The sequence below is a fragment of the Oratosquilla oratoria genome, chromosome 28 (assembly GCF_046742065.1).
Source record: "Oratosquilla oratoria isolate Oo_2021 chromosome 28, ASM4674206v1, whole genome shotgun sequence".
Lineage (NCBI taxonomy): Eukaryota > Metazoa > Arthropoda > Malacostraca > Stomatopoda > Squillidae > Oratosquilla > Oratosquilla oratoria.
The window spans coordinates 14,024,904-14,050,681 of record NC_134804.1 but is presented as its reverse complement, the minus strand read 5'-3'; the positions used below and the strand labels follow the sequence as shown (position 1 = coordinate 14,050,681).

The 25,778-nt window shown below is 39.4% G+C and overlaps 1 protein-coding gene across 13 annotated transcripts in view; it reads right to left on the bottom strand.

Moving 5' to 3' along the window:
* Positions 1-25,778, bottom strand: part of faf (ubiquitin carboxyl-terminal hydrolase-like faf) — a 204,639-nt gene that overhangs the window by 67,623 nt on the left and 111,238 nt on the right. For 6 of the 13 annotated variants that reach the window (XM_076210952.1, XM_076210956.1, XM_076210959.1 and 3 more), the window contains exons 29-32: positions 11,095-11,226; positions 8,869-8,995; positions 5,672-5,839; positions 746-968 (exon numbers count right to left, since the gene is read on the bottom strand). In XM_076210952.1, the coding sequence (XP_076067067.1) occupies positions 746-968; positions 5,672-5,839; positions 8,869-8,995; positions 11,095-11,226 (650 nt within the window). The remainder of the gene's footprint in view (positions 1-745; positions 969-5,671; positions 5,840-8,868; positions 8,996-11,094; positions 11,227-25,778) is intronic. The other 7 variants (XM_076210961.1, XM_076210963.1, XM_076210960.1 and 4 more) reach the window with 2 other exon arrangements.

Genomic DNA, 25,778 nt, shown 5'->3' with positions numbered 1-25,778 from the left:
ATAATAAAGGAGTTGGGGTAAACCAGCTCCAGCTGCTGTGTCCTACTGTGGAAGTGCTGTGTCTTGCTGCACTGTCTCTAACCTGAGCGATGTGACTGAGCACATCCTTGATCTCCAAGGTGCTAACAGAGGAGATACAACAAATGTTTTTTGGGTGGATGTGGGGTAAGTATAAGGATTAGTGTTTGCTTTAACCCCTTCCATACGGTGCCGCACACGTAGGCGTCATGGACTTAGATCTCGGTGGCAGCAGCCAATGCCAGCCGTACGACGTGTCGTAATAATACTCGCATCATAAAATATAGTCACCGCTTATATCGATCGTTCTCTCTTCACCCGTGGATTTTGATAACCATAGAAAATGCGATTACAAAAGAATTAGAAAGAATGTCATTATGGAGGGGCGACTACAATAAATATAATCAAGACGCCGATATGGCAGCCTCGCGAATACACTCGCTCCCCATGACGCCTACGTGTGCGGCACCGTATGGAAGGGGTTAAGCCACTCCCCTTATAAAGAGAAAGATGCCTTTTGGTATATGAGTATATAAAATAATCATAAAACCCATTTTATGACCAAATAATAAATCAAAATTTTCACTACATATATATATATATATATAATATATATATATATATACACACACCAAAAGCCTTCTTCCTCATTATTCACCCATTTCCACTTTTGACAAACACAAAATCATATTTAATAATTATTCTTCATGAATAAGAGAAAACATACTTGAAATGCTTCCAGAGGCCCCTTGGAACATAATACTGGAGTTTTGAACATGCTAAATGTGCAAAGATAGCCTGTATCTGCTTGAGGATGCCAATATGGTATTCTTTTCTACTCTCATCATTGGCACTGCTGCTCATGGTGTCATCTTCAGAACCATCAAGATTGGTCTCTTGTTCCATCTTCTCTTCTCCACTGAAATCTTCATTGGGGTCTACAGCCGCACCTTTAAAGTTTGAAATGGAGGCAAAATTTCCTTAATAAATGCTATAACAACAAAGTTTTAGATTTGATATTTCTACAGAATAACTGCAAGGATTTAAAACATTTCCTACTGTAACAAAAACTTTCAAAAAAATTCAATGAAACTACTTGCTATATACATAACATCATGGTTTCTATAAAAATTTCTGCAAGCCTCTAGGTCCTTTACCCAGAAAATGTAAAAAAAATCCATAAGATCTAACCATAGGTGGTCTACACATCGTGGTCCTGTTGGGTGGAATCCCTCATCTCTCCCCCACAACAAAGACCTGACAACTAGTGACTCCCCTTCTACTGGAGTGTGACATAGAAACAGATCCACAAAAACGGGTCAAAACAAGCATAGCTCTAGTCCCATAAACTACAACTAGGTAATACATTAAAAAAAAACCAGCTGTTCCCAGGAATGACATCCAGATTTGCTAGTTGTTTTGAGGTCACAGCTCTCCTCATAGAAACTTCTAGCAAATGTTTCAACAAACATGTCCCAAAAATACTATTTCCAACACTGCTCAATCTCCTCATGAAGGACCATGACATTGAGAATCCAAAAACCTAGAGTGTAACATCAAAACATTTTTCTATACTACTGACCCATTACTGGAACATCATACAAACCAGCCACCAAGAACATAAACTATCTTATTAAACTACAACAGAGGCCATCATAAAAGAGAATATCAGGATCTTTCTACAAATACTCATCAACTCATCTCACCCACAAATACTTATAAACCTTAAAAATATACAAATGTCATTGGGAAAAGACAATTCCTACACTAAGCATAGGCTACACCTTAGTCACAACACAAACTTATTTCCCACATAATGTATGCACAGTGAAAACAAACAAGAAAAAATGTATGTATACTATGTAAAAACAAACTTAAAAAAAGAACCTCACTACACTATACTCAATCAAGCAAATTTTGGTCCATTTGACATTCATAGCCTGGTTTCCAACAACCAAGAATACCTACACCAATAACAAAGGCCCTTTAACCCTTAAAAGTATAGGTTGGTGTTAACCAAGTCAAGGTACACATCCTCACTACACAATTAAAACCAATCTAACATCTCTCATCTCAGAAAAAATGAGCTACTTGAAAATAGTCTCAGAAACATAAATAGGTTGCACTCAAATTAAACCCACTGGTTACTAGTGTACAATTGATGAAACCATTGTCCCACGTACTCTTTGACCCAAGCAACCTGACTGGTGGGACCAATGACAGTAACCTGAAAATGGTGGTTCTACAAGATGGATGTCAAAATTATTTCCCTGGTGCCCATCTTTAAAACTGGTCAACATCCTTATTTCTATCTTGAGATGCAGCCTGAAGGTGCTGACACTATCTTCACACTAGGCCTAAGACCCTAATCAACTTCAACTGTATCATCTCCTTTCCATATAAGGACAGCTGACAACCAGTGACTGTTCCTCTCTTCTAATTTCTATAAGTTGGTTCACACTATACATAGACAAAATTTCAAAACTTTTCCCACATATCTATGGGAAAGCCAAAGGACAGTTACTAGCCAGTGGAGCTTTAGATTTCCATTCAATGAAACTCAAGGTGTATGAATGAAATAATACACCTTGGCATATTCTCTTCACTGATACATTTGCAACATGTTCCACAAAGCTTCTCCATCAATCCCATCATAGGACTTCTAACAAGTCCATGACCCCCCCCCCCCCAAAAAAAAAAAAAAATATATATATATATATATACACACACACACACACACATATACCAAAGGCTATTTCCCCCTCACAAAGGAGATAGCCAAAAAACAAAGGCATAAAAATGACTCCCACCCATTCCATCCACAACTAACTCCACTCCCCTCCACCCTATTCCCTCCCTCTTATCTTGGCACCTGCTGGATGACGGGTCATCCCTACATCTTGCCCACTGCCCTGAGTCTGAAGCAGTGTTGCAAGACACAGCACATCCACAGCAAGGCCACTTCATTAAATTGACAACCCCCCCTCTCTATGTCCCCTCATGCAGAAAAGGAGAAGATGGGGGAGATATCCCTTTGGTCTGTGTCAATTTATTTCTCACACATACTCCCTCACCCCCCATCCCCAACCCACTCCCCATCATGCATCACAGCATCATCTATATACAACCATTCTCCATTCACCCCTATCTTCTGTCCTTTCTTGTCCTTCCTCAACAGACATTCCTCTCTTTCCCAATGCCCCTTTTACCCCATCCATCTCATCCTAGGTTTCCTGTCATGTTCACTCCTTCCATCTCTGCCCTCCATACCCCTTTTATTAATCTTTCTTCACTCATTCTTTCCATGTGTCCAAACCATCCCAATACTCTTTCATCCACCCTATCTTCCAACTCCCTTACCACCCCCATTCTCCTCCTCGCCTCCTCATTTCTCACCCTATCCAGCCTAGTAACCCCCATTATGATACATCTAAACATATTTAAACGCCTCTCTTCCTCTCTTATGTTCCATGTTTCTGCCCCATACAGGGCTTTTGGTTTTACAACTACCTAAAATATTCTGCCCATCTTCCTCTTACTGCCATCTCTTCCATTATTATCTCTCCATCTGCACCTTTTACATTTTCTTCTCTACTTGATTCGCCTCCTCTTCCTCTCTTAATTTCTTTCCAAATAATTTCATTACTTTCAAAAATACCTGTCATACTCTTAACCCATTTCACATTTGCTCTCCTCTTTGTCCCTTTTCTCTTATGCTTTACTTCTCTCTCTTTTTTTTTTGTACCTCTCATATGATTCCCTTGTATTATTTTGTAACCAATCTGTGAAAGCTTGCTTCTTATCTTCTACAACCTTCTTTGCTTCCTCATCCCACCACTCACTACTGTTCCTTCTATTTCCTCCCAACTTCCTTGTTCCACACACAATCTTTGCACACCTTGTGACTCCCTCCTTCAACCATCCCCATTCCCCCTCCACTCCTAGCTCTACTCTATCCTTCACTCCCTCTCACTCCTCTTTCAGTTTCTTGTACTCCTTTTCTTTCTCATCTAAGCAGTCCACTCAAAGTACCTTCCTACCTTTTGTCCTTTTCCTTTTTCTCCATCTATCCTCCACTCTCAACTTACCTTCCACCAAAAAATTATCTTATATTCCCCCACTGTCTCCCCTTAAAACATGTACATCCTTAACTCTTCCTACTAAACTTCTGGTTACCACTATATAGTACATTAACATTATCCACCACCCTCTCCCATGTGTACCTATGTTTGACTTTCTTCCTAAACACTGTATTTGCTATCATCAATTCTCTAGACACATCTCCACCATCAACTCTCCACTATGATTTTTTCCTGGAACTCCACACTTCCCAACCACTCCATCTATTGGTTAATTTCCTACCCTAGCATTAAGGTCTCCCAATACCACTACATTTACATTTCTCCCTAATCCCTCTATGCACTCATATAAATCCACCCAAAAAGACTCCCTTTCCTCCACACTCTTTTCATTACCAGGCCCATATGCACTTACAAACCCACATCTCCCTTCCCAATTTCACCTTCATCCACATTATCCTGGAAGAAATCTCTTTCCAATCCACTACATGCTTACCTATCTCTTCACTTACAAGTATAGCCAACCCTTCTCTCCCTCATCCTCTCTTCACTCCTGAGAACCTCCCAACTACACTCCCAAACTCACACTAGCCCCTCCCTCTCAACTTAGTTTCACTCAATGCCAACACATCCATCTTTCTTCTCACAAACATACTACCTATCTCTTCCCTTTTACTTTCATCTGTACCACATCCATGCACATTAAAAGACCCAAACCTTAGGATACTGGTTGGAAAACTCCTAGACCCTCTTATGCCTTTACTTTTTTTAGGAATGTCCCCTTTGGGACTACAGGGAATAGGATGCCTAGTCCTAATCCCTGTCCCATTTTTTGTTACTTTGTATGACTCAAGTGGAAGGACTTGGTGACATTATTCTCAAAAAAAAAAAAAAAAAAAAAAAAAAAAAAAAAAAAAAAATCAGAGAAATGGTACAGGATAGTAAAAGGGGTGGGGGGACAGTCACAGTATAATAAAGTATCATTTCTCTATGAACAGAGATTTCCTTTATCACAGACAAAATGATGTGTGGCTCTGGTCCATAGGGGCACCCCATATAGACCCTAAAGTATCAGCTGCATGCTACTTATCCATAATAACATGGAGCCAATACCCCAGATGGTGATATATACCTATCTTACCATAAAACCAAATTCATAAGAATAAAGGAGACTGCAAGAGACCATAAGGCCTACACTAGGCAGCTCCGTATCCATCACCACCTGTCATCCCCATCCATAATGTTGTCTAATTGTTTTTTAAAATAACTGATAGTTTCAGTGATTACTACATGGTTACTAAGTTTATTCCATTCATTGACCACCCTCTTAGTAAACCAATTCTTGCCACCATCTTACCAAACCCACAATATTCCCCCCAAATAATTCATTCTGCTCTCCAAGTCCTCTTAGCCAACACATGTCCACACACCCAGTGACCACATTCCAACAGATGCTATTGAAGAGGTAATAGAGATGGATTTAGTATTCTTTTTTCTTCTTCTAACATTACCCTTAAAAGAATTCCCTGGTATGGATGGGTATAATAAATTCAGTCTTTCTAAAACTTTCTTACCTTCCACAGCCAAGACACCATGTCTGATTTGTCGAATCATGTAGAGCTGCTGTAGTACTGAGTTCATATAACAGGTAGCTCCTGCATTTTTAAGACCTACAAAGCCTTTGTATGGCCGAGGTCCCACTGGAGGAAGATACTCCCATTCCACTACACTCTCCTCACATTCTAAGGAAGAAGATGTAACACAAGTAAATATACATAAGTTCTTCATTTCCTCAAGCTTTCCACCCTTTATAGTCACCTCCAACCCACTGCCACCCTCATCCCTTGTGCATTTTATCACCTTAAATTTAGTTTAAATTACCTCCTCTCACATTCACTCCCAAAATCTACCAATAAATGTTTCAAACTCTTTTCTCACTCAGCTGCATGTGCAGTGTCATCCACAAACAACAACTGGCTCACCTCCCACTTCACTGCACTCAAGCACCAAACACCCTGCCTAGCACCCTCACCACCTCATCTACATAAACTTTGAATGACCAAGTTCCTTTACAATCAGTTTGGAGAAATAGTATTAAAACTCACCAAGTCCTAAAATTTTACCCAAACCAAAATTTATGTAATTTACAGGAGAAAGACAGGAAAGAAAAAGAGTGCATATATATATATATATATATATATATATATATATATATATATATATATATATACAGTATACATATATATATATATGTATATATATATATATATATATATATATATATATATATATATATATATATATATATATATGTTTCATTAAAAGTGATGGCTAATTGTGCATTAATAATTTTCTTAATGGTATTTTCCATATACCTTATTAAGGATTTGTTTTCCTTAGGAAGGAAATTTATGACTTGGCTGTATGTAGTCATATTAGCTAGATCGCGATTTCGGGTTCAAGACCCTTCTTCAGTAGCTATAGGGATAAGAATTAATCCAAAGATTCTAGTAAAGATCTAAGTTTTATACTAGAGTTCCTATACTTGCTAATCACTGGGGGAGGTCACCTGGTATTATGGGCAGGGACGAAATGTCACGTGTGCTAGGGAGCCTCCGGGTTTGTGTTGTGGCGGAATGTGGCGTTTTGTCTCGTAGTTTGACGAGTGGCGTTTTGTCTCGTAGTTGGACGAGTGGCGTTTTGTCTCGTATTGGCGTTTGTGATGTTATGTCTCATGTTATTATTTGTAGCGGTTTGTCTCATGCTTGGAAGGGCTCTAAGATCTTCTGCTTGTACATTTAGGTTTGGGCTCAACTCTTTAATATACAACGCTTCTAAAATTGGGAAGCGTCTATCGTCAGTACATAAATCCAAAATCTCGGTGTTTTTCTCTAGTGTCTCTCTTGCTAGTGTTATGCCGTGGGCTTCTCTTAAGTGATTTTTAGGGGCTCCAGATGTCAGGTGGTATGAGAGGCGACGGGATAACCTCATTGTCGTCATGCCAATATAGGTGGATGGGGGGGCTTCACAGTTCCCTCGTGTACATGTGAACCTATAGATGACATGACATGTCACATGTCATCTATAGGTTCACATGTACACGAGGGAACTGTGAAGCCCTCCCATCCACCTATATTGGCATGACGACAATGAGGTTATCCCGTCGCCTCTCATACCACCTGACATCTGGAGCCCCTAAAAATCACTTAAGAGAAGCCCACGGCATAACACTAGCAAGAGAGACACTAGAGAAAAACACCGAGATTTTGGATTTATGTACTGACGATAGACGCCTCCCAATTTTAGAAGCGTTGTATATTAAAGAGTTGAGCCCAAACCTAAATGTACAAGCAGAAGATCTTAGAGCCCTTCCAAGCATGAGACAAACCGCTACAAATAATAACATGAGACATAACATCACAAACGCCAATACGAGACAAAACGCCACTCGTCCAACTACGAGACAAAACGCCACTCGTCAAACTACGAGACAAAACGCCACATTCCGCCACAACACAAACCCGGAGGCTCCCTAGCGCACGTGACATTTCGTCCCTGCCCGTAATACCAGGTGACCTCCCCCAGTGATTAGCAAGTATAGGAACTCTAGTATAAAACTTAGATCTTTACTAGAATCTTTGGATTAATTCTTATCCCTATAGCTACTGAAGAAGGGTCTTGAACCCGAAATCGCGATCTAGCTAATATGACTACATACAGCCAAGTCATAAATTTCCTTCCTAAGGAAAACAAATCCTTAATAAGGTATATGGAAAATACCATTAAGAAAATTATTAATGCACAATTAGCCATCACTTTTAATGAAACATGCATTAGAGAAAAACTCCTGCCTAAATACACTGACAATATATATATATATATATATATATATATACATATATATATATATACAGTATACATATATGTATATATATATATATATATGTATATATATACATACATATATACATATATACATATATATATACATATAGTATACATATATATATATATCATATATGTATGTATATATATATATATATATATATATATATATATCTGTGAAATGGTTTGATCATGTTTTCTGTGTTTATTATTACTCAGAGTAAAAGAGAATGAGTAATACAGCAGTGACTTTATATTTTATAATGCAAGTAGTGTGATGAATCATACATATGGCAGCCAATGCTGCACACGAGAATTTGACTCATACTGAAGTGGTTAACTCTCCACTGTGATTTTTACCAGGCACTCTACACTTCCCAATAACTCCATCTATGGTTCATCCCCTAATCTAGCATTGACACCTCTCAATACCACATGATATTCCTCCCAAAAATCACAATGCATTTATTTAAATCTGTCCAAAAAGCCTCCCTTTCCTCTACACTCTTCTCACTATCAGACCCATATGTGCTTACAAAGGCCCACATCTCCCTTCCCAGTTTCACTTTCGTCCACATTAACCTTGAAGAAACCTCTTTCCACTTGACCACTCATTTAACTACTTCTCCACTAGTAGAGCCATTCCTTCCCTTCCACTTTCTCCAACCCACTGCCACCCTCACAAGGGGTGAGAGTGGCAATATATATGATCCAAAATACAAACAGCTGAAATATTACTTAAGTAAAAAGTCACATATAGCTTAATTCTAAATCAATATACACCCATTGGGAATGAAAGGCTATAAATGACCATTTTACTTTAGACTTTGAAGGGGGTAAACTAAACATTTAAAATAGTTTTCAACAGTACTTCAAAAACACCCACCTGAATAGTACATATTGGTAAGCATATCTGCTAATAGTTTGAGGTTAGGGACACATGCTGTACAGAGAGTGACTAGTAGTTCATATGCTGCTATCACAGTTGCTTGGGTTGAACACACAGGGATTGCCTGAAATTAAAACATCTTGTATATTTTTGCTACCATAAAAATACACACATATACATTTATATTTTCACTATTTCTTATTCATCAGTGACATACATGGATACTTTTTATGTCTTTACTTTTTTATGTGAATATCTGTTATTATTCAATGGTAAAGAACTAATTCAATGTGTTGTACACAAAACAAAATTTCTAAGCAATAAACTTCATAATCTTTCCAATTGGATGGGGTTTGGGAATAGATTGAGGAAGGAGTTGTTATACAATGAAACAGTGTGGGAGAAAATATGTTAAACCATTGGGCTCTGCTGTGGAGGCCCTGTGTCTTGCTGTATTACCTTTGACCTTAGCAATATGGTGGGATTGAGAGATGATCCTTCATCAATGAGGTGTTAGGCGGGGAGGAGGGATGAATGAATGAACGAGTTTTTAATGTGTTTGAGACAGGTGATGGTGGGTCCATGCTTTGACTTGGCCACCTACACTTGTATAAAGGAAAAGGCCCTTATGTATGTGTTAATTCAACATATAGATTATATATGAAGTGGATGTGCACTTTTCTCATTATAAGGGGGAATGGATCTTTGGTTTCTAAATGTGAGGGACCAATAATGGCCTATATTTTCTAATTTCCATATCAATCTTTTCTGTGGCACTTTACTGAAAACCTTTTCCAAATCCAGTTATACACGAACTAACCAACTCTCATGTAACACATGACCTTTCTCAAATATAAACTTGGCATGCTGGATCCATACCACTTTCCTTTTCTAAATCCAAATTCACTGTCAACCAAGATTTCTCTCTCATCCATGCATTTCATTCATCTATCTTTCACAAATTTTTTACACATTTTTGGCTACTGTACTGGTCAAGGTAGTACCCCCTGTTTCCTTCTTTGAATACTGATACCATATTAAAAGATTTCCTGTCCAATGGGTCCTTCACTTCTTCCTGACGATATGCTATCAGTTGATGCATTCTATCCACTAGTTGTTCTGTACACATTTTCAATACACAGGAAAAGAACAATGGGTACATTCCAAGGAGGAAGTGATAAAGTGTGCAAAGATGGTATATAGAATAAGGAGGATGGTAGGGAACAGAAGGAAGGTTAGTGAATGGTGGGATGAAAAGGTGAAGGCAGTGGTGGATGAGAAGTGAGCTAATGTGGATTGGTTGCTAAGTGAAAATAGGGAAGTGTATGAGAAGTATAAGAGCAGTGGAGAAGCAAAACATAATAAAAGGAAAGCAAAGAGGAGAGCAGCTATAAAGTGGGGTTAAGAGTTTGACAGGAAGTTTGTAAAGTGGGTTATGAATCAGACAAACGTAATAAAAGGAAAGCAAAGAGGAGAGCAGCTATAAAGTGGGGTTAAGAGTTTGACAGGAAGTTTGTAAAGTGGGTTATGAATCAGACAGAGTTTTGAAATTAATTTTTTGGGGGGCAAAAGAAAAGAAAAGAGTAGGCAGTGGGAGTCAGGTAGGGAGAAAACAGAAAGGGTGCTGACAGATAGATGCTAATAGTAGAAAAGGCAGTATGGGGATGACATTAGAGTATTTCAGATATTAAACAAACATAGAAGAGGATAAAGAGATTCATCATAGCAGTGGGAATACTAGGAAAATTACTCATGAGAAAAGAACATGATAGGGCTACAGGGAAAAATGAGATACAAAGAGCATTAAAACTCATGAAAATCGGTAAGGAACTGGGTTAAATGGGCGTCACATGGAGTGTGTGTTGAAGAAAGGAACAGTTCTGGTGGACTGGTTAGAGATGTATAAAATGTGCCTAAGGATTGGGAATATGCCAGAGAACTTACTGGAGGGGAAAAATAAGAGTGTAATAGCTTTAAAAGGACAAGTAGTCTGTTAAGTTTGTTTGAGAAGATTAAGAAGGGAACAGGAATCTCTGGGGAAGAATGTGTGGAATTAAGAAAGGAGGAGTATGTATGAATCAAATTTTCATAGTAAGGCAAGAAGCTTTTGGCAAAAGGTAAAGCTTTCAAAGATTTGGAGAAGGCACATGACAGGGTTGACAGGAAGGCATTATGGGATGTGATGTGATGTCTCTTTTTCCACCTCCCTTTTATAAGTCTTACTTTCATTACCTCGGCCATTCCTTCTCCCATTTCCACTTCTTCCACCTTGATGCTTCTTTTTGCTGCCATCATCAAATCATCTATTTTTTCTCTCCTGTCCCTCCAACATATGTTATATTTTCCCTCACCCACCTGAAAATCAAGGCAAAGCATATTATGTCTGGTTCTTTCTGCTATAATCACTTATTTCTAGTTTTGCTGACATCAGTCTATTTGTACTGACAATGGTCTACCTATCTGATTCATATCTTCCCTCACTTCTCCAATTTTTTTTTTTTCTTCTCTCAAATCTCATTTTCTGACCTATTACTATTCAATAAAACTCTGTCCCTTGATATTCCTTCCTCTTATTTTTTTTCTCTTCCACTGTTGTATCCATACCTAAAACATTCTTAAGAACATAAGAACATTAGAAGAATGAAGGAGATTGCAGGAGACCATAAGGCCTGCATTAGGCAATTCCATGTCCATTACCACCTATCATTCTCATCCATAAAGCTATCTAACCTTCTCTTAAATCAATAGTTTCAGCACTCATTACACGATTACTAAGTCTATTCCATTCATTAACCACTCTACTGGTAACCAGTTTTGCCTATTTCCTTCTTAAATCTAAATTTGTCCAATTTGAATGTCTACACTTGCTAGTTTCCATGTCTTACTCATTCAGTGTGCTTTGAATTTTACTGTCAGTGGTCTTACACCTCCTTGTACATTTGCCTAACCTACTAATTCTTCATGCATGCATTCCTCATTCTCCCACAACATCTTTTGCTCTCTTTTTCTTTAACTTTCTCTCTCTCTCTCTCTCTCTCTCTTGCTATCTTTTTTTTTCTTCTTGCTCGCAAATATTCCTCTCCCAATTCTACCAATATAATACAGTTCTGTTTATCTATTCCTTATCATCATTTCTCTACTTTTAAATACTCTTATAACCTCCTCCACATGTTCCTTTTCTTCTTTTTGTTGTTCCATAATTTTTCTTAACTGGATCTGCAAAAGAAATGGAAGAGGAAAAGAATAGAACTAAAATATAAGGTGAGGAAGGCAAAGAAGAGGGCAGATGTGAAATAGAGTAGGAGTTTGAAAGGATTTTAAAAAGATAAAAAGAGGTTTTGGAAGGAAGTGAACAAAGTCAGGAGGTGGGGGGTGAGTCAGATAGAGAAGAAAAGATAAAGGATGCACACTGACAGATACTGATATAAGTGAAGATAGTATGGGTAAGATGGGTATAGTATTTCAGAGAATTGTTAAATTTGGAGGAGTTTAAGGCAGTGGGAGGAGTTAGGAAAATGGCTGATGAGAGAGGAAAATGACAGGGATATAGGAAAAGACGAAGTTCAAAGAGTATTAGTGATGAAAACTGGTAAGACACCTAAGTTGGATGAGTGTCATGCTGTATGTCTGACAAAGGGAGGAATTGTTACAGTGGATTTCTAAGTGAGCCTGTTGATTGTGTGCCTAAGGAAGGGGAGCGTGCTCAAGGACTGGAAGAAAGATTGTATAGTTCCACTTTACAAAGGAAATGGGGTCACATGTGTAGTTGGAATTGCACAGAGGAGAGTGTAAAGCAAGAGGATTTGGAATGAAACTGAGAGAGTGGTTGGGGAGGAACAGTGTGGGTTTGGGAAAGATACAGGGTGTGGATCAAATTTCAAGTGGGAAGACATGCAAGAAGTAGCAAAAGGCAAGATATTTTTGGGGCTTTATGGATCTAGAGAAGGCTTATGACAAGGTAGACAGGAAGGCTTTGTGGGAGGTATTGCAGATATATGGAATATGAGAGTAAGCTGTTCAGGGCAGTAAATTTTTTCCATATGTAATGGAGCTTGTGTTAGGGTTGGGAATGATATGAGTGAGTAGTTTGAGGTGAGGATGGGGTTGAGCCAGGGTTGTGTTATGTCACCATGGCTGTTCAATGTGTACATGGATGGGGTATTACTGCAGGTAAATGCAAGGGTGATCGGCACAGGATTGAAAATGGTTAAAGATAGTGGAGGGAAGTGGGAGGTGATGACACTGTGCTTATGGCAGGGTCAGATAAGGTCTGAGGTAGTTGTTGTTGTTGTTGTCGTTCCCTAGACTGTCTGTCCGAGCAGTCCCGTCTCCCCAAGGAAGGCCACAGCCGAAACTGGGTTTTCCCACAAATCCTTTATAGAGTGTATGTTGTGTTGTTTGCGTGCATGATTGTGTATAATGCAGTCTTCCATTATGTGTTGTATGGTATGGGGTGAAGTGTTACATCCTGGGCAGCTGTCCACAACACGGTCGTCCAGCCTCTTCTGGTAGCTTAGAAGTGCTGGGTGGTGACCGCATCGCAGTCTGGCCAAGTGGACTCTGTCCTTTTGTGGGAGAGAGGATTCAGAAGGGTGGATATCAGGGGGTCTGGCATGCAGCAGTGTGTTGTCTTTCAGTGTGTTAATGGAGCGGTGAGTGATATGATTATGAATATGTTTCCGGAGGCTGGTATTTGGTGGTTGTGGAGGAAGAGAAGAGAGTATCTGTGTGTAATAAAGGTCTTTGGGTGTAGTTTTAATGTTTCTTGGTGTGTGTGGGTGTTCTGCTATGTAGTGTAGCGGGTGTGATGTGTTTGTGGTGGCTGCAGCAAGTGTTTGTGTGCCTCTCATGTCGAGGTGGTCCTTAACTTTGAGGACTTTTGTTTCATGGTGTAAATGGTCTGTAGGTGTTGTATTTGTGCAGCCTGTAATTGTTTTTAGGGCTTTGTTTTGTATGATTTGAAGGGTGTTGTGGTGTGTCTCACTGAGATTTGGAGCCCATGCAGGACTCGCACAATTCAACACTGAGCGTATGCATTGTTTGTACAGGTAAACGTCGACTTACGATGGCCGCGACTTACGATTGTTCGACTTTACGATGACGACGACATGATAATTTAACCCCTTCCATACGGTGCCGCACACGTATGCGTCATGAGGAGCAAGTGGATTCGCGACGATGCCATATCGGCGTCTTGATTATATTTATTGTAGTCGCCCCTGTGTTTTTACATTCTCTCAAATGATTCATTCTCTGTGGTTTTCAAAATTCGCGGGTGAAAGAGAGAACGATCAATATAAGCGGTGACTATATTTTATGATGCGAGTATTATTACGTCACGTCGTACGGCTGGCATTGGCTGCTGCCCGCGAGATTTAAGTTCCGTACTGAAAATACATATTATAGTGTTTGAATATGGTAAAAAGGATAAAAATAATTAAATAAACTACTGTACATGTTTAATAGGCTATATTCAGTATCTCTGGTGGTTAATATACAGGTAGGCTAGGTACAGTGACCACGGAACAGAGTGGGGATCGACTTACGATGAGATCGTCTTACGATGGCTCTATCGAAACCTAATGCCATCGTAAGTCGACGTTTACCTGTATATTGTTATATTAGTTTCTTTGTTTTGTCCAAATGTTGTTCCAGTGATTGACTTAAGTGCGTTAAGTCTAGGTGTGCATTTGTTTTTTATGTTTGTGAGGTGTTGTTTGAAAGACATGGATGTATCGTATGTTACACCAAGAATTTTCGGTGTGTTTGTGTGTGGTATTAGAGTGTTGTTGATGTAGAGATGAGGTATGTATTTGTGTTCTTTTGTCCAGTTGGTGAGAAGTGTTGCTGTAGATTTGGTTGGAGCTATTTTGAGTCTGTTTGCGATGAACCATGTGTTGAGTGTGTCAAGGTAAGGCTGGATTATTTCTGCAGCTTTGTCTGTGTTACGATGTGTGCATGTGATTGTTATGTCGTCTGCGTAGGAAGAGATTTGTATTTCTGAGGTGTCTGGCGTGGGTAAGTCATGCATGTATAGATTAAATAATGTGGGGGATAGAACTGAGCCCTGTGGTACTCCGTTCTTAATGTTTCTGATGTGCAATGATTGGCCATTATATGACACATGAGCATTCCTGCCTGCCAGATAATTGGCCAGCCATCTTTTGGTGTTATTGTGCATGTCTGTGTTATATATTTTATTTGTTAGGTTGTGGCGGGGGATAGCATCAAAAGCTTTACTAATGTCCAATGTTATAAGAAGTGTTCTGTGGTGGGGCCTATCTGAATTGATGCCATCTAAAATTCTTTGTGTGAGGTTTGTCAGAAGAGTGTTTGTGGAGTGTAGTGGCCTAAAACCGTGTTGTGAGTCAGCAAGGGGAATATATGGTGTGACAAGTTTAAGTATTAGGCGTTCAATGACTTTAGAGGGGGTGCAGAGAAGTGTGATTGGGCGGTGCGATGTTGGGATTGTTGGGTCTTTGTTCGGTTTTGGAATGGTGATTATTTTACCATGCTTCCAGATGTCGGGTATAGTGTTGTGTGAATAGCTGTAGTTTGCAATGTTTGTGAGTGCGTGTATACCTTGTGGTCCAATGTGTTTTAGGTGGATGTTGCTTATGTTATCAGGGCCACAGGCAGATGAGTGCTTGAGATTATGCATTATGAGTTTTGTCTGACTGTCTATGAAGGGTGTATAGTCTGAGTCTGTGGGGAAGTCTTTCTTACGTCGAATGGTGCGTCGGTCGTCAGGGTGAGATGGTCTGAGGTAGTTGGTGATGGAGTTTGGGAGGGTGTGTGATGGAAGTTGAAAGTAAATATGGATAAGAGTAAGGTGATAAGACATACCAGGGGGGCAAGAGTGGCACATAGTTGTTAAAGGAGAGCCTAAAGGTGTATAATCTATGTATAGGATCACATGTAACAGCAAAGGAGTGGGGGTCTAGGTAAACTGTAGTGAGGGAAGTTGGTAAACATTTTGGGGGAATGAAAAGTGTCATAAGAATCAGGTATCTGGGGATGGATGCAAAAGATTATAGAACAGGGTGACTGTCCCTACAACACTGTATGGGGCAGAAATTTGAAATTTAGGGAAGGCTGAAAGGGGATGGAAAGGGAGCTGAAATATTGGGTTGATGTAAGAACACTGGGATGGTTTGGCCACATAGGATGAGGACAGCTAGCAAACACAGTGTGGAAGGCAGAGGTAGCTGAAGTGAACTTATGGGGAAGACCAAGAATGAGATGAATGTACAAGGTGAAGGGGACCTTGAGTAAAAGTGGAATATCTGCTAGGTAGGGAAGTGAGAAGGCAAGAGATAGTTGTGAGTAATGGTTGCACAAGATGAGAAGCCTATATCAAGAAGCATTTAGCTATGGCTAAAGCAGTCAATTCTACCCATATCACAAGGGATGGGGTAGGGATGGAGGTAAGTTACACAGTAAAGGAAGCAAATTAAAGCCTTGGGGGAAAGAAGTGTCATGAAAAATAGGTATCTGAGGATAAATGCAAAGAGACAGGAGGATTGTGCCTATGACACTATGGGGTACAGACTTAGACCTTAGGGGAAACAGAAAAGTTCAAATGTGTCTTAGATGATCTGTTGTAGAAATATGGTAGGGGTTACATTGACCAATAGAGAAATGAGGTGAGGCAGTAGACTGGGTTGATTAAAGAAGATTGAGAGTGGGCATATGGAAAGAACGAGTGAAAAAGACTACTAAAAAGTATGTGGAAGGCAGAGGAAGATTCAGTGAACTTTGGGAATACTGAGAATAAGATGAATGGATATAAAGGGGACCTTGGGTATGAGAGGAATGTCTGTCAAGAAAAGAGAGGTCATGAGATAGGAGTGGAGTAGTATTGATTAGATGATAAATTGATGTGTCCCAAAGGGATTTCTTTCTAGTCTGCTCTGTGGATGAAGTGGGATGGTCTCCATGTAATGAAATGGTGGGAATAAACCAGCATCGGCTGTCAGGTTCTGCTGATGAGGTGCCATATTACTGTATCTTTTTTTTTTATCTGAGCAATGGGCAGGAGTAGTGGGATGAACTTTTACTGACAAAGAACTAAGATAAAAGGGACATGAAATGGGTGTTGGATGGGTGAAAGGTGGCCATAGTTGGGCTACCCTCCTTATGATGGGGAGGAAAGGGCCTATTATTTCATGTATATACATACATACATACATACATACATACATACATATATATATATATATATATATATACATATATACAGGGTGTTTGGGATAAATTTGATAAATTGTTTTTATCTTTTGTCATTTCAGAACCATTTGAAGGATTTAATGGCGGTAAAGTGCAACAGATAGCTGATTTTGTGTACTATTGGTGGATGTGAGAGCTAGAGAGCATGGACAACTGGAAAGCACCAGATTACTGGAATTGAGTGACCTGCATCATTAATGATTTGTTCCGGATTAAAAATTTCGGAAACCTTAGCTGCAGCTTGGTACTCCTTGAATACCGTGAAGACCATGAGATGTGAGCCGGAGAATTGTGACAGAGATGAGGAAGCAGTGGCTAGCAGGAAGGATCAAATAAGGCATTCTGACTCTGTCCACCTTACAAATGCCAAGAAATTCCTCAATAAGGTCAAACACCCTGTCAAGCCGTGCTCTGGTTCTCAGATAAGAACTTCTGCCAGGACCAGTTGCACAACATGCAGAACAACAGGTGGCTAGCCTACAGTCTGCTCTAAGTCCCATGCTTCATGAAAACCAAGTTCCCTCAAACTGTATTTACCTAGTTCTATAATATGGGAAGGGAGCTATGCTCGTGGTGACCCATCTTTGTATCTTTCAGCATAAAGTTTTTTCTTAAAATCTTGAATAGTGTTTGCATACATTGTTTCTTTATCTAAATTATTCCAGGTATCCAGTACTCTATGTGGGAAGCTATCTTTTTTTTTTCTCCTCTATAGTTATCTTTTTTTAGTTTCTTTTCGTGTCCTCTTGTTTTTCCAGTCCCATTTAAATAAATCATTCCTATCTAGGATTTCCATTCCCTTCATAATTTTATAGATAATTAGCAGATCTCCACTTTCTCTTCTTTGTTCCAGAGTTGGTAATTCCAATTTGGACGATCTTTGTTTGTATGTTAATTTGGAGAGAGTTGGTGCCAACTTTGCCGTTGCTTTTTGTATTCTAATTTCTTTACATTCTTTTTAGTACTGGGTGTCCATTGTGTTGCTGAGTACTCCAGTTTTGGTCTTATTAGTGTAACTGATTTTTTCTAACCATTTCCTCATCCAAGTAGTCAAAGCAAAGCTCACGTCATGCTGCCTCACATCTTTGAAGAGGGACTCAGACTCACTTCAGATGGCTATATTGAGTTGTCAACTGTTGTTAAGTGCTGGGTGGAGAGGGTGGATGCAGAAAGACCACACATGTGGCAGCAGGATTCAGCTCCATGTCACACCTCTGGGAATACCCAGTAGTGGCTGTCTGTGAACTACTATGACTTCAGTCCCAACAACTGGCCCCCCAACTCGCCTGATTGCAACCCCATGGACAATGTGTGGGATGCAGTTTGAAAAAGAAACCAATTGTACCACTTGCAACACCAAGGGCAACTGATTGCCAGGATCAAGCTGGTGTTCAGGCATCTCTCGAAGAACACCCTGAAGGTTGTGTGCTGAAGGTTCAGGTCCTGCCTGGAGGCTGTGGTGGAGGCTCAGGTCAGCTTCTTTGAGCGAGCTGTATTTGGCAAAAGATCCTCTAAGAGATGCACTTGGAACTTTGAGAATACATAAACTTTTGGCCATATGATGTTTTTCTTCCCTTTCTGAAAAAGTGTCAAATTTATCTCGAACACTCTGTATATATATATATGTGTGTGTGTATGTGTGTGTGTGTGTGTGTGTGTGTGTGTGTGTGTGTGTATTTACCTACATACATATACCAAGGCTTTTTCCCCCTTCCAAGGAAGGGAGCTATGCTCATGGTGACCCGTCTTTGTATCTCTCAGCATCAAGTTTATTCTTAAAATCTTGAATAGTGTTTGCACACACCTTTTCTTTATCTAATTTGTTCCAAGTATCTATCACTCTGTGTGGGAAGCTAAATTTTTTTTTTTCAAATCTTTTCTGTAATTATCTTTTTTTAGTTTCTTTTCGTGTCCTCTCATTTTTCCAGTATCCCATTTCAATAAGTCATTATCTAAGATTTCCATTCCTTTCATTATTCTATAGATAGTAAGTCTCCTCTTTCCCTTCTTTGTTCCAGAGTTGGTAATTCTAATTTGGACAGTCTTTGCTCATATGCCAGTTTGGAAAGAGTTGGTGCTAGTTTTGTTGTTGCTCTTTGTATTCTTTCTAATTTTTTTATATTCTTTTTGGTACTGGGTGTCATACTGTTGCTGCGTATTCAAGTTTTGGTCTTATTAGCGTAGTTAGAATTTTTTTTATCATTTCCTCATCCAAATAAGCAAACGCCACTTTAATTGACCTCAATAAATTGTAGGTTTCTCCGGCTATTTTATCAATATGCTTATCCGGTGTCATGTCCTTGCTGATCATCACTCCAAGATCTTTCTCCGAGTTTACTTTTTTGACCTCTTCTTCACCAATTTTGTAATCTTTCGATATTCTGTTTTTACTTTTTCCAAATTCCATTATACTACATTTCTTGATATTGAATTTTACTTCCCACTTTTGAGTCCATTTCCAGATCTTGTCGAAGTCTTGTTGTAATGAGTTGCAGTCTTCCTTCGTTTTTACTTTCTTTAGTATTTTTGCGTCATCTGTGTATTTACCTAGTTGTATTATACGGGAAGAGAGCTATGCTCGTGGTGACCCATCTTTGTATCTCTCAGCATCAATTTTTTTTCTTAAAATCTTGAATAGTGTTTGCACACACTGTTTCATTGTCTAATTTGTTCCAAGTATCTATCACTCTGTGTGGGAAGCTGTTCCTTTTCAGATCTCTTCTGTAACTATCCTTTTTTAGTTTCTTTTCGTGTTCTCTTGTTTTACCATTATTCCATATTAACAAGTCATTCTTATCTATGACTTCCATTCCTTTCATTATTCTATAGATAGTCAGTAAGTCTCCTCTTTCCCTTCTTTGTTCCAAAGTTGGTCATTCTAGTTTGGACAGTCTTTGCTCATATGTCAGTTCGGAAAGAGTTGGTGCTAGTTTTGTTGTTGCTCTTTGTATTCTTTCTAATTTTTTTATATTCTTTTTGGTACTGGGTGTCATACTGTTGCTGCGTATTCAAGTTTTGGTCTTATTAGTGTAGTTAGAATTTTTTTTATTATTTCCTCGTCCAAATAAGCAAACGCCACTTTAATTGACCTCAATAAATTGTAGGTTTCTCCGAATATTTTATCAATATGCTTATTCGGTGTCATGTCCTTGCTGATCATCACTCCAAGATCTTTCTCCGAGTTTACTTTTTTCACCTGTTCTTCACTAATTTTATAATCTTTCGATATTCTATTTTCACTCTTTCCAGGATCGGAGGAGGGACTGAGGAAGTTGGTGACAGAGTTTGGGAGAGTGTGTGAGAGAAGAAAGCTGAAGATAAATGTGGATAAAAGTAAGGTGATGAAATGTACAAGGGGTGAAAGTGGCAGTAGTCTGGAAGTGAGCATTAAGGGAGAGCGACTGGAGGAAGTGGATAGTTTTAGATACTTGGGTGCAAATGTGGCAGGAAAAGGTGGAGTGAAAGTGGAGGTAGAATGTAGATTGAGAGAAGCAAGTAAATGCCTTGGTGGATTAAAAAGTGTAACGAGGAATAGGCATTTGGGAATGGATGCTAAGAGGAGACTATATAAAGGAGTGATTATGCCAACAGCACTGTATGGGGCAGAAACATGGAACATAAGAGAGGAAGAGAGAAGGAGTCTGAATGTGTTTGAGATGAGGTGTCTGAGAAGTATGATGGGGGTTACTAGGCTGGATAGTGAGAAATGAGGAGGTGAGGAGGGAAACAGGGGTGGGAAGGAGGTTGGGAAATAGGGTTGATGAAAGAGTATTAGGATGGTTTGAACACATGGAAAGAATGAATGAAGAAAGACTAGTAAATGAGGTATGGAAGGCAGATGTGGAGGGAGTGAACATGAGGGGACGTCCTAGGATGAGGTGGATGGATGGGGTGAAGGGGGCTTTGGGAAAGAGGGGAATGTCTGTTGAGGAAGGACAGGAGAGGACAGAAGACAGGGGTGAATGGAGAATGGTTGTATATGGATGATGTTGTGATGCATGAGGTGGAATGGGTGGGGGGAGGGAGGTATGTGTGAGCAAAATTTGACACAGCCCGAAGTGATTTCTTCCCGTCCTCTCCTTTTATGCATGGGGGGACGGAGATAGGGGTCGCCGATTTAATGAAGCGGCCTTGCTGTGGATGTGCTGTGTCTTGCGACACTGCTTCTGACCCAGGGCAGTGGACAAGGTGCAGGGATGACCCATCATCCAAGAGGTGCTAAGATGAGAGGGAGGGTGGAGAGGTGTGGAGTGTATTCAGGGATGGAATGGGTGGAAATGATTTTATGCCTTTTCCTTTTTGGCTACCTCCCTTGTAAGGGGGAAAAAGCCTTGGTATATGTATGTATGTACTCTTTCCAAATTCCATTATACTACATTTCTTTATATTGAATTTTACTTCCCACTTTTGAGTCCAATTCCAGATCTTGTCCAAATCTTGTTGCAATGAGTTGCAGTCTTCCTCCGTTTTTACCTTCTTTAGTATCTTTGCATCATCTGCAAAGAAATATAGGATTTCCATCCCTTTCATAATTCTGAAGATGGTTAGCAGGTCTCCTCTTTCTCTTCTTTGTTCCAGGGTTGGTAGTTTAAGTTTGTCCAATCTTTGTTCATATGTCAAATTGGTGTGTTGGTGCCATCTTTGTCATTGGCCTTTGAATTCTTTCTAATTTCTTGATGTTCTTTTTAGTATTAGGTGTCCATAGTGTTGCAGTGTACTCCAATTTTGGTCTTATCAATGTAACTAATATTTTCTTTACCATTTCTTCATCCATGTAGTCAAAGGCAATTTTTCACTGATCTTAATAAATTGAAAGTTTCTCCGACTAATTTGTTGAGGTGTTTGTCTGGTGCTATGTCATTGGTGATAGTTACTCCTAGGTCCCTTTCTGAATTGACTTTTTTAACTTCCTTTGTACCTATTTTATATTGTCCCGATATTCTACTTTTTGGTTTTTCCAAATTCCATTATACTACAATTCTTGAAGTTGAAATTCACTTCACACTTCTGACTCTATTTTCAGATTTTGTCCAGGTCTTCTTGTAGTGATATGCAATCTTCCTCTGTACTTACTCTCTTTAGTAGTTTTGCATCATCTGCAAAGAAGTTCAAATAACATTCTACACCTTCATCCATGTCATTTATGTATATAGCAAACATCGAAGCCAATACAGAGCCTTGTGGGACTCCACTTATCATTTCTTCCCAATTTGAGTTCTTGTCTCCGAGTACCACTCTCATTTTTCTACCATTCACGAAATCTTTCATCCATTCCAATAACGTTCCTTGTATTCCACCTATTGTTTCAATTTTTCTTAGTAGCTTTTTGAGTAGTATTTTGTCAAATGCCTTTTGTAAATCTGAGAAGGCACAATCTGCCTATACATCCCTTTCTTGGATATTTCTATTAGCCTCAAGTAAAAGCATATTAAGTTTGTGGCACATGATCTTCCATGTCTAAATCCAAATTGCTTTGGATTTAGTATTTTGTTCTCCAAATGTTTAATCCATTTACTTTTGATCACTTTTTCACATATATTTGCTACTGTGCTTATAAGGGAGACCTGTCTATAGTTAGTTGGATTTTCTTTGTCCTGTCCTTTATATATTGGTACAATATTTGCATTTTTTCCCTTATAAGAGAGGTAGCCAGGTCAAAGGTATGCACTCACTCTCAACCATTTCACTTCTATCCACCACTCTTGCTTCTCTCTATCTTAGCTCCTCATGGATGAAGGGTTATCCCAGTCTCCTACCCACTGCCCAGGTTGGAAACAATGCAGCAAGACACAGCACACCCACAGCAGGACTGCTTTAATTACACAGCAACCCCCCCCCCCATGTCCCCTCATACAGAGAATAGAGATAGGGAGACATCCCTTCAGACTGTGTCAAAATATCTATACACAACCATCCTCCACTCACCCCTATCACTCAACAGACATTCCTCTCTTGCTCAATGACTCTTTCAACTCATTCATCCACCTCATCCATGATTGTCCTCTCAAGTTCACTCCATTCATCTCTGCTTTCCACACCTCTTTTGTTAATCTTTCTTCACTCATTCTGTCCGTGTGTCCAAACCACCCCAATAATCTTTCATCAGCCCAACTGCCAGCTCCTTTTCCATCCCCACTCTCCTTTCTCACTCTGTCCAACCTTGTAACACCTACCATACTTCTCATAAACTTCATCTCACATATATTTAAACTTCTTTCTGCCTCTTTTGGTGTTTACTAACAAGAGGATAGATAAGGTACATTATTGCGATCTGATTTTTGATGGGGATGAAGAAAGGGGACTATCAAATATCAGCATTAGTAAGGTAGTATTCAGATTGAAAGACTTAAAGCTACAAAATCCCTGGGTCCAGACACAATTTTTCTGATTGCTTTACGAATGTAAATTTGAAATCTACAACTAGTTAACAGAAATATTTAACAAGTCGGTAGTCATTGGTTTTGTACATATTACTTGGGGGCAGGCAAATGTTGTTCCCATTTTCAAAAAGGGAGATAAATTGTCTATATGCAACTACAGGCCAATCAGTTTGATGTCAGCTATAGGTAAAATGCTTGAATCAATAAGAGTTAATAGACTCAGAGATTACAATGAGAGAGATCATTTGATTTGCGACTTACAGCATGATTTTTCCCAGGGTAAGTCATGTGTGACTAATCTTTTACACTAACATATATAAGGCATCAGATAATGATAGTTACAATGTTATTTACCTTGATTTTAGCAAAGCGTTTGACAAGGTGCCCCACCAGAGACTACTAAATAAAATCAAAGCCCATAGTGTAGGAGGAAAAGTGTTAGAGTAGATTAGAGCTTGGATCTGTGACATAAAACAGTGGGTCACCATAAATGGTGTAAAATCTAAATGGGGGAGTGTTTCTAGTGGAGTTCCCCACAGCTCAGTTTTGGGTCCCTTATTGTTCATTATGTACATAAATGACTTAAGCAATGGGATTAATAGTGATGTTAGTAATTTTGCGGACAACACTAAAATAGGAAGCCTAATTAGGTCAGGAGACAATGCAAATGGACTTTAATATCTCAAAGTGAAGCATGTTAAATGTAGTACTACACAACCCCAAAAACAGATATAGCCTAGATAACACATTTTTAGAGAAAACTGAGTACAAGAGAGACTTGGGAGTTCTAGTGAGTCCTGATCTTAAATCCAGAAAACAGTGCATTAGTGCCAGGAATAAAGCTAACAGAGCATTAGGTTTCATTGTTGAGATGGTTACAAATAGATGTGCAGAGGTAATTATCAAACTTTATCTAATGTTAAACCCATCCTTGACTATGCAGTATAGTTTTGGTTTCAGTCTTATAGGATGGCCATCAATTCACTAGAATCAGTACAGAGGAGAATGACCAAAATGATATATGGGCTCAGAAATTTACCTTATGAAGAGAGGCTTAGGCACCTTAACCTACACTCTCTGGAAAGACGCAGAGTGCGTGGTTGATCTAATAGGGGTGTTCAACTGGATCAAAGGTTTTAGCATGGGTGACACAACCAAGTTTATCATATTAAGACAACAGGGCAGGACTCACAGTAATGTATTTTAATTGGACAAATTTATATTTAAGAAGGAAATAGGAAAGAATTAGTTTACTAATAGGGTGGTTGACAAATGGAATTGACTTGGTAACCACATAGTGAGCGCTGAAACTATCAGTTGTTTTACGAAATGGTTTAGACAACTTTATGGATGGGGATGACAGGTGGTAATGAACATGGAACTGCCTAGTGTAGGCCTTATGGTCTTTTGCAGTCTCCTTCATTCTTGTACTCTTGTGTGTGTGTGTCATATAGCCATACAGTATTGTAGAAATGATCACCCCTTCATATAATCTTCTCTTGACATATACCTATTTCTCATGACACTTTTCATTCCCAAGATATTTTTCTTGATTCCATCACTACTGTTTACCTCCACCCCTCCTACTCCATTCCCTAATACATGCGACCCTAAACACTTAAACTATCCACTTCCTTTAAGCTCTCTCTTTTAAGACTTACCTCTAATTCAAAGCCACCCACAACCCTTGTACATCTCATCACCTTAGTCTTACCTACATTTACTTTCAAATTCCTATCATATACCTTCCCAAACAACATCACTAACTGCCTTAGACACTACAACACAGCCACATGTGCAGTATCATAAGCAAACAACAAATGGTTACCTCCCACTTCCACTCTCATGAACAGTCTCCAATCCCCTGCCTATAATTCACCTCCTGTACCATCCCATTCATGTACACATTGATCAACCAGTGACATGACACAGCTCTGATGAAGCCTTACTTTAAACCACTCACTCTCACTATTCCCAACCGGTCCTGGAGCTGCAACGTCTACGTCGTGGGACCACCCCCCAACCCCAAGAGTTGGGGGCCAAACAGCAGCATCTACCCCTGGCCATCAGCTCTACGCAGATGGCACCGATCCCCAAGGAGGAGCTACGCCTACCTGGGGGAGTACCACAATCCTTTTTTTTCCAACACACAATGTTACGTTTTTTCTGCACTGAGGGGTCATTTTCCGGCGATCACCCCTCTTCTTCTACATTTAGCCGGAGATGTAGAGAGCAATCCTGGGCCCACCACAAAATACACATGCCCAACATGCTCTAAACCCATTACTTCGAGCAGAC